The following is a 20297-nucleotide window of genomic DNA, read 5'->3' as shown; positions in this document are numbered from 1 at the left end:
CGGCACCGCGGCGCATGCGCGCCGCCTTCAGCGGGAGCGCGCGGGGCGCGATACATAACAGTCAGCGGGCACGCGCCCGGAGGGCCGGCGGTTCCTCCGCGAGGCGCTTCGCGGCCCCGCGCCCCGCCGCCCCCTCGCGCCGCCCAGGTTGGGCGGGAATCCCGCCGCGCTGCGCCACCTCCCGCCGCGGCCGGCGGCGAACACACTTCAGAAACGTGAGGGCCGGCGGTCACGTGGGGGCGGAGGCGGCCAATCGGCGGCGAGGGGCGGGGCGGAGCGCCCGGCGGAGCTCCGGCGCAGTCACAGGGCGAGCGGCGAGGTGGCGGCCGTCGGCGGCGCGGCACGAGGAGAGCGCGCGGCTGCTCCCCGTCCCCGAGCCGTCCCTTCCCGCCGAGCCGCGGGGCTCCGCGGGGTGATGCGTCCCCGTCGGGTGGCCGCCTCCGCCGGATCCTAGAGCGCTCGCGCCGCTCTGCCCCCCGCACCGCGCGGGGCGGCGGCCGCCCCCTGCTCGCCCGGGCGCCGGGCCATGAGCACGGCATGGGGGTGAACGCCGTGCACTGGTTCCGCAAGGGGCTGCGGCTCCACGACAACCCGGCGCTGCGGGAGTGCATCCGGGGCGCCGACACCGTGCGCTGCGTCTACATCCTGGACCCCTGGTTCGCCGGCTCCTCCAACGTGGGCATCAACCGCTGGCGGTGAGTGGGGGCCGGGCGCGGGCGGGGAGCTCCGTGCGGCCGCGCGGGGAGACGGACGCTCCGTGCGCGCCATATAAGGAGCGGGTAACGGGGCTGCCCCCGTGGGGCGCTCCGGGCGTCGCTCGGCGGCTGCGGCCCCGCGCGCGGGCGGTGACCGCGGGGCTCGGCGCCACCCGTCCCGTCGGGAGCGCGGCGCGGAGCTGAGCGCTGCCTCGGAGCGAGCGGGCGCGGCGTGACGGCACTGCGCCACGTCATGACCGGGGACGGAGTTGGGATCGTCCCGTGCTCGGTTCTCCTCGAGGATGGTTTCCTTCGGACCCCGTGACTTCTGTCGCTTTGGATGCGGGTTGTGGTCCAGTCTCTGGTTTTCAGGGGATAGGAATACTAAGATTTCTTACGTTAACCTTTCCTGGATGGGCGCTTCCACTGACAACAGTGAGGCTCATAGCATTCAATAATAGCTTTTAGTTATCATTTCTTCCATATCCGAGGTCCGATATGCGTTTCTCTCACAGTGGCTTTTTATTTTGTTTGTTTGCTTTGAAGGGAATAACTCCTTTTGCATAATGAGCCCTAATGCTTAGCAGTGTTGATCTTTATGGACAAAGTATGGTCAGTGCTTATGTTTTGAAAGAATCTGGGCAATAGGAACAGGCCTCGGTGCTAAGGAAATCACATGTCTTAGGAATACTTCATAGGTTTCTGATGTGTTTTGCAAGCGAAATGCTACATAACACCAGGCCATTGGGTTGTGTTCTCTGAGCCGTGAATGGTGGACAGGCATGAATCATAGAATGGCCAGTGTTGAAAAGGACCACAATGATCACCTAGTTTCAACCCCCCTGCTATGTGCAGGGTTGCCAACCACCAGACCAGGCTGCCCAGAGCCACATCCAGCCTGGCCTTGAATGCCTCCAGGGATGGGGCATCCACAGCCTCCTTGGGCAACCTGTTCCAGTGTGTCACCACCCTGAGTGTGAAAAACTTCCTGCTAATATCTAACCTAAACCTCCCCTGTCTCATTTTAAAACCATTCCCCCTTGTCCTGTCACTACTCACCCTTGTAAACAGAACATGAACTTGGATTTTAGCAAAAGGAAGCTTATGTCTGTAGTGCTGCAGTCCTGGTTCTTCAGTGGCCACTTAATACAAGCTTCAGCTAATGCAGTCCCTGAGTACCTTTGTGTACTCATCTGCTTTGACTAAATTGTTTGCTTTTGCACAGTTCTTGGTGTTCTAAAGGACAGTTGCTACACTGTCTTTTGCTTTTGAAGAAAATTATCTTTTTCAGTTGATGGTTAGAGGCTTTGTTTTTCTTTGTTGTTTGGTTTCGTTTGGTTTGGTTTTTCCAGAAGAGAGAATTTTCTATGTTTTTCTTTTTTGGAGGGAGCCCTCCTCACCTCCACTCCTTTTTCTCTATGAACAGAGGCCTATAGAAGGAGGGTGAGTTGACTCTGCTATCCCAAGCAGTTCAGACAGCCTCCTGGGACTTGTACAGCTCAGTGCACGTGCTGTACATGGCTTTGACTAGAAGATCTCCCTGCTTTCATAGCCCAGTTTTGTAAGCCCTTTTTTTTTTTTCCCCACGTCTGAAGAAATACATTAATTTTTGTAAAGTAGGTGATTGACAGAGCTTTGTTAGAATGAACACCATAAAATCATATTTAAATGAACGCTTAGTAGTTTGGAATGGGTCCATGTTAGGATCCAGTGGTTTTAATGAGCTATTTTTAACTGATGGTAATGCACACTCTCATAGCATGCATACCCAAGACTTATGATGCGGTTTTTTGGCTTGCCAGTCTCGTTCAGCACTTGTAACTGATAACCAAACACTTTATCTCCTTGGTCACTGGATGACTCTTAGCAGGATGCTTGCATGTCTGTGCTGTAGGGTGTTGCATTGGTCAAAAATGCGTAATGTTTGAGAGTAGGAGCAGAAACCCCTCAGCATTTGGAAGATGAGTCAGATTTAATCTCTTGTGGTAGTTTTACCGTGATCTTTCCTTGATTTGGGTAGGTTTATACCAAGAGTTTATGTTATGCTAAGTTAGTGGTTCCAGTGACCTGAGCAAAACTCTTCTGTTGGAGGTTGAAGTATGACTAACAGTGAACATGAGGAAAATGGTGTAAGAACGCTAGGAAAACAGGAGGTTTATCTTCTTGTTGGAAACAATATTGTTACTCTGCAGACTCAACAGTTACGGTTCATTTTTCAAAATGTGTTTTGAATCTTGCAACCTTGAATACATTTCTGATGAACTTTTCTCTTTAAACAGTCATGTAACACTCATGAACTAATATTTTTGTGTAACTGCACTATTGAGCAAGCCTAATTACCAAGCAGTCACATGGCCTTACTGACCTCCTTTCTCCTGGCATGCAGCCTACCTGTGCTAAAATCATGAATGCTATGTAACAGACTCGAGGGCCTTCATCAACTTGTTCCATTTTTCTGGTTCTCTTCAGTTTCTTATTATTGTTCACTCTCCTGAGCTGTTAAATAAATCATGACGACGTACTTCCATTGAGACATGCTTTTCCTGCGTAATGAGTTCTCCTGTGTCATTCACAGATAAAGGTTTGCACGAGAGTGGTTACCCAGTATAAGGAAGGAGGCGATGGAGAAATGCTAGGGAAAAATGCTAAATAGAAAACTGCTCAGATTTTGATAACTGCCCTTAAACTTTTGGCACCAGACACAGTGTGTGTCTAATTGTGCCTGCAGAATAGGCAGAGAATGTAACTTACGTACTCAAACAAGTAACCATTACCTACATAAGAAAAAATGTGCTGGCATGTTCTCACACACTTTTCTGTATTAAGGAGAACGGAATCTCGTGTGAGCAACATGATTTAGGGGAGGGTTTCTTTAGCCCTAGTTCTGTACAAAATGGCACCTGATCAAAATATGGAAAAAGAAATGCAAACATTCCATTATTTGCTGGATAAGGGTTTACTTTGGCTAATTATTTACTGGTTTTTTTGAGTCTGCGTGTATGTTTTTGATATGGTAGTTGATTTTACAAGATGGATAATGTAGTCTTGCCAATCCTTCCCTATTTAATCATTCCTGGAGATGATAACTTTCTTTTTTAGAAGAAGAGAAATAAGGCATTTCATATATCTAGTAGTGAGAATATTGATATGTTCACATACATCTTGCCAAGTTTGTTGCTGTTGTGCCAGCTGGTCCTGTTGATTTAGGAGAAGGAAGAGGTGTGATGCTTATACCTCAAAACGTATTAAAAACTGAAGACCAAGACAAATGTTCAATTTCCAGGACATTCACTGCAATTCATGGAAATTGAAGATTGTTTTGAAAATTTAATACTTGAGCATCTTTTTGAGGCATCGATTCACTTTTGCTATTCTTTATAGGCATATTCTCAAAACCAGATGTAGTTTCAAGTCATGAAGGAAGTGGTTTGCTCTCTGGATGCTCCCTAACAGTTTTAGCAGGTGCACGAAAACAAACTCCCTTACCCACACCAAGCATTTCACCAACTTTAACAAATAATATACGCAGTTTTTGCCCGTCTGAACTAAAGACAGAGAACAATTTAATACCGAAATAATTCAAAATAATTTTATTGACAGTTGTTTTCCTACCACTCTCACACAAAATAAACAGGCCTGATTCATTGAATGTCCCTCTGTTTTCATGGTCTGATGCTTAAGATTAAAATCGCTTTGATTTATGAAATACTAAACATCAAGCCAGTCATCTAAACTATATACATAAATGACAAGACTTGTGGTCCTTCACATACCAACCTGGACGTGCATCAGCCTCGGGAGAAACGTTTGTTTATATGTATTTTATAGATTCTTGGGGTTCCTTTTACGTGAGCCGGTCTCAGCTGCTATAGCTCATGTGTACGAGGTCCTCAGGTGAAGCAGGGTTTTCGTGCTCTGTTGCAGACATACCTGTCGTGCCTTTCAACGAGTTGCATCAGTGCCCGTTCAGTGCGCAACTTGCAGAACTTTTGTTCAGCCAGCCCTCTAAATTGAGGGTGATTAACCTGTAAATTTCTAAGTCTGTTATTTCGGAGTAGTAACTTGTTTTTAGAGGTCACTCGCTTAGGTTAGAGTATTACGGTACATCCTGTAAGACTGGGGAAACACTCTACATCCTACCCATGAATTGCCCACCTGCTCTCTTTCCCAGAAGGGCACATCTACCCTAAAAATGCCCACAGTGCAGCGATTCCCTCTATAGTTTACAATGTTACATGATCTAGTCCTGTAATTTGCAAAGTACGTCACTGAGCCGTGCTGACGTATGTCCTCGCAGCTTTAATCCCGCACCGCTGATGAAAGGGCTGGTTCCACCCTCTCGTGCTACTGCCAGCACAGCCCTCTGGTGAAGCAGGTTAGCTCGTTGGGCTGTCGAGGACAGCTTAATGCCTGCTTTTGGTAGGATTAGATTGTGCCACGACAAGGTGGTGGTGGTGATAGCCGTGGAGAGGCAGGAATGGGAGGGACGGGTGCCTTCCTTCCATGGCTTGGTTGTGGATGGAGATGACCGTGTAACTGTAGCCTGTGATGTTGGTGCGTGGTAACCACTGGGTGTTTTTCAGAAGGTGATTATTGGCTTCTTCTGTGGTGTCTCCATTTGTTGACACCCTTTGAAGTTTTATTGTCGAAAATAAGTGCTGGCCTTCTTACTGTGCGAGGAGAAAGGCCCAATTTATTTTTTTTATCGTGCTGTCAGAAGGTGAGAAATAACTCCGCTGGCTGAGAAATTACCCTATGCTTGCCTGTTTCTCATGGTGAATAGCTTTGTATCACCAGATTCTGTAACGTAACTGTTATTAAACCAGGAGACAAGTCTGTGCTGGTTGCTCTGGGGAGAGCGGGTGGTACAGCAAGCCAAATCTTACATAAAGTGCTCAATACGTTGTTTTTTTCTGGGTGGTGATTTTAGGCCAGAACAATTCCAGTCAGCCTTTATACAATGAGCTTGGTGGCTGCAAGAAGGATCTTGCAGGAATCTAATTCCTCAAGTAAAGCAGTTCTGGAGGCCTAGTTCTATACCATGGATCTACAGGTTTAAGGGCTGCAGGAGAAGGTCTGAGTAAATTATTCTTGATACAAAGAAGAGCACGTGGACTTTGTGACTGAGATCAAGGGAGATGTGCTCTAGAAACAAGTCCATAGGATTACTTGTTTTCTTTGGAACTAGCATTTTTTTTTTTGTCTTATTGTACTGAAGTATCAATAAACTGCGTTCTTTACCTCTCCCTAGTCAAGTAATGTGTCTGTAGCTTGTGCTGCTATGTCCTCTGGTCATGGAGAGGGTGACAAACCTCACGCAAGTGCTATCTGTGCAGACAGCTTTATTATGCAGTGAAGAATACAGATTTGATTTTAACTGATAAATGTGTTATTATCAATGAATTCTGTATCAGTTCTTGAAGACAAATTTTTACTTTGTTTTTCTCTTTAATTTTCATGTAAGAAAGTATATTTCCCTCCAGCCTGTGAAAAATGTCTTAAATGCCACAAATAGCAGATACTCTTGAAACGTATTTCATTATGCAAATATTTCAGGAGAGCTGTTCACATTGTGCCACCTGAACTGTTTCATTTATGACAGCTAATCTACAGAATGAAAGCCTTATTTTCAAGGAAAGTGGTTCTCTTCCATACCCACTCAGTTCCTGGCAGGCTTTCAGGTCAGTTATATAACGAGAGATAGGAGGAAGGTCAAGCTGCTGGTGAAGTCAGCCGTTTTTTCAGTGTAGAAGTGGCACTAAGGTCTGTAATGTATTAATCTGTATACTGAAAGAAACCTTTTACTTCAGGGCTTCTTGTGCTTCTGGTGTTCCCATAGCGGACTCAAAAGGCAGAAGTCAATTTAAGCCTGGATTGGTTGTGTAAGCCATGTGGAGTTTGTGGCTTTGTGGTTTATAGGTTTAGTATGTTGCATATTACCTTTTAGCAGATTTGATAGCAGTTCCTGTGGTTACATCTTGATTAGCCGGTTATGAACTGTGGGGTATTTTGGTGAAACACACTTATAAGTTTTCACAACTTTAAACGTGGAGCATGGTTAGTTCTTGTGCTTCCGTGTACTTGTGGCTTTCAGGTTCTTTGCAATCTAGGCCAACCAACGGGTGAGCTGTAATTGCAATGTTCTTCTGACCCCAAAGCCTCCATATATTTTTCAGGTCACCTTTAAGCAGTTGCTTCCACTACTTTGGAGTTTAATGTGCATGTGACTGTTGCTTTTCACGGAGATAAAGGTTTACTAAAGGATAGTGCAGAAAGGACCAGGGAAAATAGGTCAATATTGCAGAGTTCTGTTTTGAGGGTGTGAATGGAGACAACTGCAGCAAAAGTCTATGTTATGTTATATGTTATGAGCATAGCAATTGCTCATGGTTTAAAAAAAAAAATGTTAGCTTTGTAGGTGTTGTTGGGGACTGTAACAGAGCTGCAATTGACATAACTTAGTAAAATATGCTTTTTTTTTTTTTCTTGAATTGTAAACTGAGATCTATTTTCTTTTTAATTCGCATTAGTGTTTGAAAGGCCTGGATGTCTATATGACTGTCTTGAGTAGAAAACAGGGATTTCATATTGTGGCTTCAGAAAGCAGTTAAGTATCAAAACCACTGGTCATAATTTCTTGAAAAGTGCTAACGCAACGGATTTGTTGCTATGGGATGGAACTTGTTCAAAGTACCAGAGAGGGAAGGGACTTTGTCAGTTGAACATTGATCAGGATAGTAACTATTTCCGGCAAATCTAATTTCTGAAGTGATGAGCATGTCATGTTTGCATTTGAGCTTTTGAGTTCTGCGTTGCTTCTTCCTGTAACTGAAGTCAGGACCTGCTTTGGAAACTTCCATTACGTCCATGTTCCTTGATTCCTCTCCTGTTCAGTTACATACATCTTGCAGCGTGAGTTTGTATGCTTGTGATTTGCATACCCACAAAAAGTTCTTGTGCTGTGGGTTTGATTCCTCCCAGGATACAAACTCCTGTCCTTTACAAATGAAAACCAGAAATAATGGGTGGGTGGGGAAAAAAAAAATCTGGAAGCTCAAATGTGGAAGCTATAAAGCATGAATGTGGATTGTTATTGATTTTTCGCTAACAGAGAGGAAATACCTATGACATGAGCTACTTAGAAACAATTCCTGTTATGAATACTTGGATTTTTCTGTTTTCTTTTTCATCATGTTTGCACTTGAAATGTTTGGTTAGTAACTATATTGGTTGTAATCTGCTGTGTTTTGTAGCGTGTGGAGCCAGGTGCTACATCAAGGTAATGTCCTGCAGTTTGGATTCTGTAAGTGTGCAAGTGCTGGAAGGAAGTCCTGACCATGTGATGTCTCTTTCCCAAGCGTGTGGAACACATGGTCTGGGAAATGTGTTGATTCTTTTTGCAGTAAAGAGCCTATGCGTGCCAGCAGTTGCAGAACTTTTTTTTTTCCTTAATGAAGATGCCAATGCTCTGCTTACCTTATAGGTGAAGGATAATCCGCTGCGTGTCTTGTGTTGGAATAGCAGAAGAGGGATCAAAAGAAAAGAAGTGAGAGGGCAGTCATTCTCAGGGAAAAACAAGTACACTGATAGGTAACTCTTCCATGTAGGCAGCTTCACGCCTAGTGCGTAGTGTGTCAAAGGGTCACAGTTATGCTATGCACTACACCACCATGGCAAGCTTATCTCAGTTTTGCAACCTCTGCAGTTCTGAAGTACAGGAGAAATGCTTAAAGAACTGTGGCACTTTGGCTCATAGAGCTGCTGACCTTAAAAATAGCTTATATTTGTTCTCCAGTACATTGGATGAATTGAGGAATGGAGAAAAATCTTTGTGGTGATCTGTTTTGAGTTTCCTCTGAGCTGAAGGTTTGATTTTTTGCTAATAAATTCCATGGTATCAAGGGATTTTTTTTTTTTCCCCCCCCTCTTCTCACATTTCACATTTTTGGAAAGAAACGAATGGCATATTCTAGGAGCACATTTATGTGTCCGGTTGGGTTTCAGCAACTGTCTCTTAAAACTGTCTTAAATATACAAAGAGAATAACACAGCTTTTAGCAGAGATGGATGGCTGTTTTCCTTATCGCTCTCATGGGAGAGGCGTGACCATAAATTGAAAAGTTGAGATGTGCTTTTAAAATAAAATATTCTAAAAAGGAATCTCTGTCATCCAGGTTTCAGATGGGTCTTTGGATGGAGGTGAGGTTGTATTTTGGTTTTATTTCTTATGAATGCTTGTTGGGTGACATTCATGAAATCTCCACCATACTTTTTTTTAACTGCCAGCTCTGAGGCTTGTTAGTTTGCCAAAGAAATGTTCTTCAGTTCTGCATTTACTGACAGCCTTACCAGAGTTCTGTGTTTCTTCTATAGGAGACAGCACAGCAGACCTTGCAGTTTTGGCACTGGAGGTCAGGCTTTCAAACTGAGCAGCATTACTAGTGATCGGATGCTGCTCTTGCAGCAACAGCCTTTGTGGTTTTTTTTTTTAATGACTTTACATTTTTATCTTCTACTGCTACATCCTTCTTCCAGAATCCTATCTTTGCAGATGCTCTGGCTGCTGTTGTACTGCTCATCCAGTGTGCTGGTAAAGTAAATAAATACTTATTTTATTTCTTTGATGTTCTGCTTGAAGAGAGTCATATTTGCAGAGTACAGTCATTACGTGTGATTTGTTCCAAAAATGAAGGTTTAGAGAAAATTCAAGAACTTTTCCACTTGCAGTGCTGTTGTCATCGGTTCTGGTTTTCTTCCTTCTGAACTTAAAATGACTAAAGGTAAAATAGTCTTTGGAGGAATGTGGTGCATGTGCGTTGTTTTCCTGCATTTGTAGTATGAGCGATGTGTGTCAGAACCTTTCTACTAACTGAGGTTTTAATTAGGATGTGCTGGATGGTAATACATAGCTTGCCTTTTGTTGGATTGTGTTGACTTCCCATTGAAAGTGATATTTTCTTGTGCTTACCTCATCAAATTTAACTTGAGTGTCAGCTTTTGAACGTGGGGTTGTATAGATTGATCAAAAATACCTATGCTCGTCAGTGTGATTAAAACGTGAATCTCTGTGGGCTTAGCGTTACAAAAATGATCTTTATTTTCTCCTTGAGGTTAGGATACAGTTCAATGAAGTACCGGTAATGTTTTTTTCCTTTGTTGTGAGGATAATGCCCATCCATAGCAACAGCAAGCAGGGAGTTAAGTCTTTGTCAGTGTTACTTCCTGGGTTTGGTTGTATCCTTGTATGTTCCTACTGCACCCTTCCTGCAGGGTTAAATAAGGTTCAGAAATGCATTAGTTTACCTGTCATTGACAGAAGTTTTTTTGCCTTTTGTGCAGGTTTAAAATGATCTTTAATCACAGCACTAGATGGAGTTTATTAGCTTCTGAGCAGCCCGTCTATATAGAAAGACTGCTGCCAGACATTGGTGCTGCCTCGGAACACGTAGTTCACAAGTAGCTGTTTGTTTTGACAGCTTCCCTTTCTATTTTTTGTCAGTTCCCAATTTTGCATATTGGCTCGGTGCTTTTTGAGTATTAGATTTCGTTTAACCTTTTGGTGGCAGCGCTTCTAAATACAACGAAGGAACAGAACCCATCTGCTCCTGGTAAACGCTCGCAGCTTTTATCTGTCTTTGTTAGGAATAAAGTTCAACTGCAAGTTATAAATCCTCTCGCAACCCTTCGGAAGTGAACTAGAATTACAGCTCCTACTACAACAGTTACATATAACTAGAAAAGTAGGTCATTGTGGCAGGGAGTAGTCCAAACAGCCAACTGGTTGCTGCAGCAACGACCTACTTTAAGAAACTATTTTTGTTGATTCATATTGAAATGTTCTTACAAACGGCATAAGGAAATGATCAGGTTATGAGCAATGCAGTAATGAATGCGGAGTTTGGAGGCTTCTTTTTCCTTTTCTTCCCTCCTTATCTTTTTCCCTTGACCTTGAAGTGTGGGGATTAAAGCAAATAAGGTTTGTTTTTCCTTCAGTTTGACCTCCAGCGGAGAAGGAAAATCTCTTGTGCGAGGCTCTGCATAGCAATAATACTCATCAGTGGTGATTAAGCAAGTTTTTAGTTCAGAGGCTACGCATGTTCCCCTGTTATTTTCATCTATGGAAACAGCTTTAAAGCAAAAAAATATATACACGGTTTCTTAAGAGAGGCATCTCCTTCCTGGAGCGCCAGCAGTTTGCTTGATATTTCACTGTACTTCTTGGTTTTTAAGCACTTTGTCTTCGCTGAAAGTTATCCAGTTTTGGGAAGGTGGGCTTGGAGCGTCCCGTCCTGTGCCTTCCATTTACGCGTTTACGTTGGCAGTGCTCCCTTCTGCATCTGCTGTGGTGCTGTTAATTCTGAACCTGGCACAAGCAAACTGGAAAAAACTGACAGTGTGGAGGATGTTTTCCAGCTGTCTGCCGTTATTCTTTCTACAGTCAAGATGTCAAGAATCGATGAAAGTGTTGTTCCTTGGCAATTCCTTCAAATGAAAGCAATGAGTAGACAGCTGAAATAGAAAAAACACACTTCTTATAAAGACTGCATTTTTCATAAAATAATTCATCGGAACCATCTTTACTTCTTGAGAGATGGTTGAATATCACTTTTTAGTGATGTAGTGCAGTTAAGTGCACCACTGCAATAACTCAATTTAGATAAATTAAATTCAGTTTCTTCAAGTGAAGAATGTTGGTCCTTGACCTTGGTGTTGGTCCTAACCAACAGGCAGGTTGGATAGTGTTTATCTAGATGTTTATCTAGATGTCACTAGATTTTATTATTTCAGCTATTATCCCATGAACTACGTTTTGTTTTTTTATACCAGCCCTTACATTACTGAGCTCAGTGCATCTTTTTTGTCAGTTTCAGACTTTGATATGTAAGGCTCCTGCGGACTGAAGGGAACCATTGCCTGCTCACACAAGGAGAGAGCTGGGGACACAAAAGAATGTTTCTGAATTTGTGCAGCTTCATAAACAAAGCTGTTATTTGGGGTTTTTGATATTACTTAAAAATGTAGTTTCTTCCTGTGGTGGTGTTTTTTTTCTTTAGAAATGTGAGATGATTTCTTTTCACTTACCTTGTATTCAGATGGGATTTCAGTTTTCAACAGCTCATTCAGAAGCTTTTGGCCATGTTGGTTCATTAGAGTAGCAGTGGGAAGTGAGGGTGATGCTGAATGGCTGACCAGCATGAGGCCAGCAATAGATGAAATCCGGCTGCTTTTAATGAAGAACTTTGGATATTTTCTGTCATCCAAGCATTCTACTTTTTCTTGTGTATGTTAGTTGACTTCATCTCTATCCTTAATCTATTCAGTTGATAGAATAGATTGTTTTGATATGGGAAACCAGAGACTTGTGATTTATACGGTGTAGTTGAGAAATACATTTATTTTACTCACTGCTTCTTTTTCTGGTAAAATTTGTAAAATCTTATTAGCAGTAATTGTAATCTTACAGAGCTGACTTCGGTGTAAGAAAAGTTTTAAAAAATTCTGTTAAAGTGAGGGTCAGTATGGGACTTGTCCTTCTGAATCAGGCTGCAGGATTGTGCTTTGCTGGAGCTCCAGTCTCTCTTATTCTTTTGAAATGAGCCTTGGCTGTTATTTTCTCATGGACAGCGTGGATTCTGGAGAGTGATGTGACTGAACTACTTTATTTAGTGACAGGAATAAAAATAAGGCCAGCTCTTGTTTAATTACATGAAGCCTTATGAGCAGCTCATTTAAATAAGGTTATGTGGGTACATGAGAATAGGGAGCTGTAAGTTTATTTAAACGTGAACATGGCTGTACTGTCAAGTAGCTACATTTTATAATTTGCTTTTAGGTCCTATTTCCCCAGCTGTCCACACTGCAGATACGGCTGCTTGCTCTTGACTTTTCTTCTATGGATCCAAGTAGTTTCATTCTGGAAAGAGTCAGCATAAGGAATTAAGTCAAATCATGAGGACTTCAGCAGATTGGGATTATGGAGCTCGTGAAAAGTAAACACGGAGTACATATATTAGAGTGGAAGACTGTGGAGAAGAGACTTGAACTGTGAGCCTGTTAATCTCTTATCACCAGAAAGCTGACCTTTGTAACAAGTAATTTGAGTTGTTTGTTGCTTGTTAAGTGGGGATGAGTCTGGATGAGTAATAGGTGTTCTCTAAGTGCAGAGCTCAGATCCAGATCTTTACAAAGACTAGATATGCTATCTATTGTGAAGTAGGGATCACAAAACAGGAACCAAATATAGGTTGCTTTTGAGGAGGTTATGCATGTCCTATCAAAAGGTGTCCTAATTCAAGAGACATCTCTTGTGTATTCCTTTCCTTTGGGTAGTGCTACCTTTGAAAAGGTAGCTCACTTGTGAGAATGTTATGGAAGGGAATAGTAGATCTATATCTTAGTGTAAACTAGATTAGATTCAAATTATTTTGTTGTTTTATTTAATAGAATGGTATTGCATATTGTAGTTCCACCCAACTTCATATGTGAGATCATGGAATCACAGAATGGCCTGGGTTGAAAAGGACCACAGTGATCATCGAGTCTCAACCCCCCTGCTATGTACAGGGTTGCCAACCACCAGACCAGGCTGCCCAGAGCCACATCCAGCCTGACCTTGAATGCCTCCAGGGATGGGGCATCCACAGCCTCCTTGGGCAACCTGTTCCAATGCGTCACCACTCTGAGTGTGGAAAAACTTCCTGCTAATATCTAACCTAAACCTCCCCTGTCTCAGTTTAAAACCATTCTCCCTTGTCCTATCACTATCCACCCTTGTAAACAGCTATTCCCCTTCCTGATTATATGCTCCCTTCAAGCACTGGAAGGCCACAATGATGTCTCCTGGAACCTTCTCTTCTCCAAGCTAAACAAGTCCAGTTCCCTCAGCCTTTCTTCACAGGAGAGGTGCTCCAGCCCTCTGATCATCTTAGTGGCTCTCCTCTGGACCCACTCCAAGAGCTCCATGTCCTCGCTGTGCTGGGAGCCCCAGGCCTGGATGCAGTACTCCAGATGGAGACTCAGAAGAGCTGTGTAGAGGGGCACTATCAGCTCCCTCTCCTTGCTGACCACCCCTCTTTTAATGCAGCTCAGAACTCAGTAGTCCTTCCAGGCTGCAAGTGCACACTGCTGGTTCGTGTCCAGCATGATGAGATGATCTTTGCTGCTTAGCTTCCAGAAGATCCACTGAAAAGGGCTCAACTTGAACATGTGTAGATATTAACCACTATAAAGCAATACTTACTGTTTGAAACCCCTTCTTTCAACCTTTTCTGAAGAGTTCAATTTGCCGTTGTGTTGTTTGCTTTTCTTTAAGAGCTTATTTCATAGCAGTTATGCATATCACAGCTCTACTTGGGCTTGGGTGCATCTTGTCTCCTTCATCCATCACTGCTTTGCTTTGGCTTAGAGATAATAACAGTTGTCAATGCCAGAAGGAAAAAAAAAGGCCAACGATGCACTTCTTGGTTTGTGCATGGATCAGCTCATACCAAGTTATGAAAGGTGCTGAAGTCCTGAGTTGCACTGTGAAGGAGCCATTCCTTCTCTGCTGTTTGTAAAGCAAATCTGAAGATTAGTTAGCTCCATGGCCAGCTCACTTCTGCATGCACTGTTGAATGAAGTCAACTTTTTCTTGTTCTCGTGTATAAGCTCACTAGCAAAGGTATATATGTTGGGGAAATTAAGTCATAATGCTGTATTCATTGGAACCACGTAATATAATAAGATATACCTCTATGTGACCTTGATTTGGTAACAGGAAAATACTGCTATGGCGAGCTGCCAAAGGATGCTGTGGAGTGTACATAACAATTAAATCCTGTCTGAGCTTAATCTTCTTATGGTTTCATAAGAATATACTGCTTGCACTGTCTAAGATGCTTGGTTAGTGGTAAACAGGAAAATGCACTGATAAAATACTAAATATATCAAATTTGAGGTACTTCTCAGTATTTTACAGCTGCAGGTATTGGATGAAATCTTGTAGAAGCTAATTGGAGAAGTGTGTTTACCTAAGTGATACTGGAATTTCATAATGATGCAACTGAACGTAGGGCAAAACAGAAGATATGTATGAAAGGCCAAATCTCTCTCTTTCCATGCGTAAAGGTACATGTTAACATGATCTGTTAGTGCAGTCAGTGCCTAATGCTGCAAACTGCACTCATTCAAATATAAAGGTGTGGTTGATGCTCTGTGGTGTGTAATATTCTTCCTTCTTATTGAATCCCATTCTTTATGAAAGACAAAGCAATATCTGATAGAAAAGCTGAAGAAAAATTGAATAGAAAAATAGAGCCAGCAACCACTAGGCTGCATAACATAATGCTGAGAGACAAAGCCTAAGTGATGACTGAATACCACAGTGCTGCAGATCTCTTGTGTGATGCTGCTTTTCTTTGTTGGAGAGATGGAAATTAAGGACTTGGCCTGAGGACTATTGGTTAGAGAGGAGGCATTCGGAAATACTGGTTCAACAGTATTTTGGATGGATTGCTGGAGTTTGTGCAGTCATAAGTAAAATATTTAGTGATTGAGGAATCAAACAAGTTTTAGTTCTTGTCAGTCCATTCCTGCTCCCAGCATTAGCAGAGGAGTGGAACGCTTGGTTCAGCTGAAGAAACATGGGTTGATGCTCTGACCTACTAAAATCATCTGTTCATCCTTTTTGTGCATTTTTAACTAAGTTGGGTTGTGCACTTCTTATATTTACTCAAAATGTTAAAGGAAGTGCTTTCTCACTTTGAGAGGACAAAGTTGTTTCAGGTTGCAGACTTAGGAATGTGACCTGTTACTATAGGGAGCAATTTAAATAGCTCCTAATTGCCACACTTGGGGGGAAAAGTATAATAGAGTTCAAGCCTAGTAACTGTTACTTCAAAGCTGGTGTTAGGAAACTTTGCTCCAGGAGTTCATATACTGAAGAGAGATTACTTTTTAATGAGATTAGAGGGTTTCATGCTCGTTCCAGTTCACAGACTAATTTTGAAGTACATTAATCTGAAGAGGGAATGCATTTTTGATGGTTTTGGTGAGAAAACTCAAATAAGTTTGCTGTGTCTGTGCTAGAGTGCTGCTCCCAATTCCGTTTAGATGCCTGCAGTTGAGGAAAATGCCTGCATCTTGCTGTTCTGCGTTGTACCCATGCATGGAGTTGGTTCTTCAGAACCAGCATGCTCACGTGTAGTCAAGTGCTACCATTCAAAGTGGAACCTGGAAAGGTAGTTCTGTAACTCTTCTTTCCAGATCCCATAATGATGCACTGTAACAGTTTGTAGAGTGCTGAGAATTGCTGTTTTAACATTTTTTGTTTGCTTAATGTGGGGGAGGTGCATGTTGTAGATAGCTTATTACTCCTCCCCTGACATACATACATACGTTATCAATGGAACATTGATTTGTTAAGGTGTGCATTATAATTCTATGCCAATATTAAGGAAAGTGATGGGCTTAGAGGTTGTCTCAGGAGCTAGCATGACTGTCGGCTTCCTTTCACATTAGTGCATGTTAGATGAAAGCAGGAATTCTGGAATGTTTGAATTCAAAGTAATTTGTGTCCAGTTATATCTAAAACTAGATGTTAGCATCTAGTTAGAAGTAATCAAACTTCTGTACACATGAAAAAGGTGGGTACTTAAGTTATGATGAGTTGTTGATTCAACTACAAACTTATTGGTTATGTCTAGAAATGAGCTTTCTTAAGTTATTGCTTCTAATTGAGCAAGGAAAATCACAGAATCACAGAATAGCCTGGGTTGAAAAGGACCACAGTGATCATCTCATTTCAACCCCCTGCTATGTGCAGGGTCGCCAACCACCAGACCAGGCTGCCCAGAGCCACATCCAGCCTGGCCTTGAATGCCAGGCATGGGGCATCCACAGCCTCCTTGGGCAACCTGTTCCAGTGCCTCACCACCCTGAGTGTGAAAAACTTCCTCCTAATATCTAACCTAAACCTCCCCTGTCTCGGTTTAAAACCATTCTCCCTTGTCCTATCACTATCCACCCTCGTAAACAGCCGTTCCCCCTCCTGTTCAGTGCTCCCTTCAAGTATTGGAATGCTACAATGAGGTCTCCCAGGAACCTTCTCTTCTCCAAGCTAAACAAGTCCAGTTCCATCAAGCTTTCTTCATAGAAGAGGTGCTCCAGCCTCTGTATAAAAGACAAAACAAACAAACAAAACAAAAAACCTGTATAAAGGGCTTTTCTTTTTACAAAATTGTTCTAATTTTAACAAGAAAATGCCCTTTAGATGTGATATTGCATGAATATGGTTGGTGAAAACAAAATAGATTAGTTTCATCACTTGCAGCACATCTTGTTAAGAACATCTGGACCAGATGGAAGGTTCAAATAGACTTAAGAAATCGCACGTTCATTCTGAATAATTGTTTGCTGTAAACTGAACCCTTGTTCTCCAATTTGAAAGCGGTGTTCTTTTGCACTGCTGTTACTACAAATACCACAGGGTCGCTAGGGCTTAATTTGGTCTTCATCTCCGAACAGTGTGTTCTTAGTGACAGTCGTGCAGCCTAAGCTGGGACTTGGTTTGCTTCTGTTTTTGTTTGGGTGAGAGGAGATAGCAGAGTGTGTGATTTCTTCCCTGTCCCCCCCCTCAGCTCCCCTCTCTCTTCCTCCATGTATTTGACAACTCCAGTCTAGACTGTTGGTTTCTTACATACGTGAAAGTTTTATGGCGACAGAGAGATATTAGAGATAGTAGAGAAGATTTGGAAAACCAACAAAATAGAGATTAAATGGTATTAAGGGCAAGTTTAGGGACCTTGGATGTGAATTGAAGACTGGGTCAGTGCATGTAATCTTCTTGAATAGGATTTTGTGTCAGGTCCAGACTAAAGTTGTATGCTGTGGTCAGTTAGGAAGAAAGTGGGTTGAGAAGATAGGGGGAAGTGAGGTGTAGATAGGAAAAAACAATTTCCTGAAACCATTTTTTGCATTGAAATAGCTGTGAGCATTTTATTTTGTCAGTTTCCTTTAATACCTTTCCCCTATATTCTGTGATTTGAAGTTTAAAATCAAACAAACAGAAATAAATCTCTCCTAGCATTCCAAAGCCATCTGGGACACTATAGTTTGTGTTTATAGTGGTCTGTGAAGAATTTGTGAACGCATATATTCCTGGGAAGCAAGATTGAGAAAGATTGAAATAGTCAAAATTCACGATAAGATCTGTAATTCCAAGTTTAAAACAGAAATAACAACAACAGAAAAACACTCTGTACTTTCTACATTAGGCCTGGAAGCAACTTTGGCCTGTAAACTTAGGGCCCACATTCTCTTTAAATAGAAGCGTATACGATTCTAGTCTGGAATCTAATATTAAAATGACTTCTCATACAGATGTTTCTTTTTAGATACAGCATATCTTCATTGTCTAACTGCCTTGGAGGTTTTTTTAGATGAAAAAAGCAAAGTGAGAGAATTGGGCATCATTTTTTCTTCCTGTCATTGAACACATAATGTAGTTGTCAGTAAAGAAGCTGCTGTGCTGTTACACACCTGCTTCCTCTGCCACTTGTTACCCTTTCAGGTCAGGTGATCCATACATTTCTGGCAGTTCTTGGTCACATACATACTATTTTTTTCATACATTGCCTCCAACTTTTTAAGGAAAAAATGTTAGTCATCACTTACCAACTGTAAAATCTCTTGAAAATGTAAGAGGGGGGGAAAAAAAGTCTTGTTTCACAGTTTCAGTAGGTTTACAACTGTTATGTTATATCCTTCTTAGAATCTATAGCATTTTAATTGCAGTGGGTTATTTTTTGTAATTCATTCTGTGAAATAGGTGTTTCAGTGGTCCTGTTTGCTGGGTGCCTGGTCTTGGTACCACACAGGGCACCTGCAGCTCAGTGGGCATCTCCACATAATTGCACCTGTGCTGCCACGTTCCCAGAGACTCCCTGGCAGTGTTGTCCCTAGGTTGGTCTCAGGCTGTTGTGCCACTTAGATGTATTGGTGATATGGCAGGTCCTCACAGGAATGATGGCCTCCAGCTGGAAAGTCTCTCCTTTGCCTCTCAGGGGATCACTTTTGGTTGAAGGTGGGGAATCCAGTGACACATGCATGCACAGAACTTAGCAGCTGCCCTGGTCAGCACATGGTTTGCTGCACAGTAACATCATCGTGGTAGAGGGTTTGAACAGCTCCTGATTAAAACCTTACTTTTATCATATAGATGATGTTGTGGGGAAAGCACTATGCTGGTGACGAGACTTGGATGCTCATCTGAGTATCCCCATCATCTCTAGGTGTCCACCAGCCACAGTTTTCTTGTCAATTTTTTTTGTCTCTCCCCAAACAGTCCTCACCATTAGTCATCATTAGTAACTGCATCCACTCATAATTCTTTGGTGCATAGATCTGCCTCAACATCATTTGTGCAAATGCCCATTTCACCTGAAGACTCGCAGATTTGCAGTACCCCATTCTCTCCCCTTTTTTTCCTTGTTTCCTGATTTGCTCATTACAAATTCAAGGGAGGGTATAGCTGGTTTGTGACATTTCTCCTTAGAAAGAGAGCTATTTTTATAAGTGAAGGCCAAAGGCATATGTATGACCATCTAGTCTCCTGACGTGCTGTTTTTAGTAACAGTTCAGGCCCTGTGTTGTAAGGGGCACTTGGATTAAGTTTCATTGCTGTATGCCAATAGCTGATTGTCTCCTTTTTTTTGTGGTGTGCTATTTTTTCCCCCATCAGGGTGTCAAGACACTTGTAGATTCAGTTAAGACTTGAGTATGTTTTAATGTGTTCCAAAACTGAATAGCATTGAGGTGAAAACTTCAATGAGAGCTCTTTTTTTTTTTATTATGTGCTGCTTAATAAGAGCTATTGAATTACTGTAAACTAAGTGTAACTAGGATGTGGATATGCATGCATGCATCATCAAAATACGCATGAAATATGGAAGATCTGATAACAGATGGGCTATTCCTCTTGATCCCTGCTTCTACTGTAAAGTTGTTTGGTCTACCTCAGAAAGCAAACGTTTCTTTCCATTTCTTTGCAGGTTTCTACTTCAGTGTCTTGAGGATCTTGATGCCAATCTACGGAAACTGAATTCACGTTTGTTTGTTATTCGTGGACAGCCAGCAGATGTTTTCCCCAGGCTTTTTAAGGTAAATGCTAGACATGTGTACAACTAAAATACAGGTTTCTTTTTACCCTACAGTTTGTTTCTGTCCATGACTATGACTGTCAAACTGGTTTCAACTGGAAGTATTTCCTGTACTAGTTTACTTAAGTACAAGTTGCTTTCCATGCAACTGCTTAATACACTTTTGCAGTTTCAGGTTTTTTTTATATTTGGATTTCCCTCCCTCTCTACTGTGCATATCATCAACTGACCCAAGTTCTTCTTAGACTATACAGTTTTAATTTTTTTTTTCCTCTCCAGAAATAGGACTAACGTATCATGTTTTGCTATGTATAGGTCCTGGTCTAAGTTTTCCTTCTGGGTTCCCTGTGAAATAATGCATATGTGAATTCAGAGATTCGAAGTCTGACCTGTAAAAGCAGTGCTTGATTTAGACCAAGTTGCTGGTGTGCTTTTTAGCAGTAAGAAGTGGTTCACTGATTTTTCA

At 42.3% G+C, this 20297-nt stretch overlaps 1 protein-coding gene across 2 annotated transcripts in view; it reads left to right on the top strand.

The window, feature by feature from the left end:
* Positions 1 to 260: 260 nt before the first annotated feature.
* The window catches only part of CRY1 (cryptochrome circadian regulator 1), a 34625-nt gene continuing 14588 nt past the window's right edge, over positions 261 to 20297 (top strand). For both annotated transcript variants that reach the window (XM_031600059.2, XM_031600058.2), the window contains exons 1-2: positions 261 to 695; positions 19724 to 19832. In XM_031600059.2, the coding sequence (XP_031455919.1) occupies positions 538 to 695; positions 19724 to 19832 (267 nt within the window). In that variant the 5' untranslated portion in view covers positions 261 to 537. The remainder of the gene's footprint in view (positions 696 to 19723; positions 19833 to 20297) is intronic.

This window comes from Phasianus colchicus, chromosome 1, assembly GCF_987193195.1.
Source record: "Phasianus colchicus chromosome 1, bPhaCol1.hap1.1, whole genome shotgun sequence".
NCBI lineage: Eukaryota > Metazoa > Chordata > Aves > Galliformes > Phasianidae > Phasianus > Phasianus colchicus.
The sequence above is the reverse complement of the archived record's forward strand: the minus strand, read 5'-3'. Positions and strand labels throughout refer to the sequence as shown.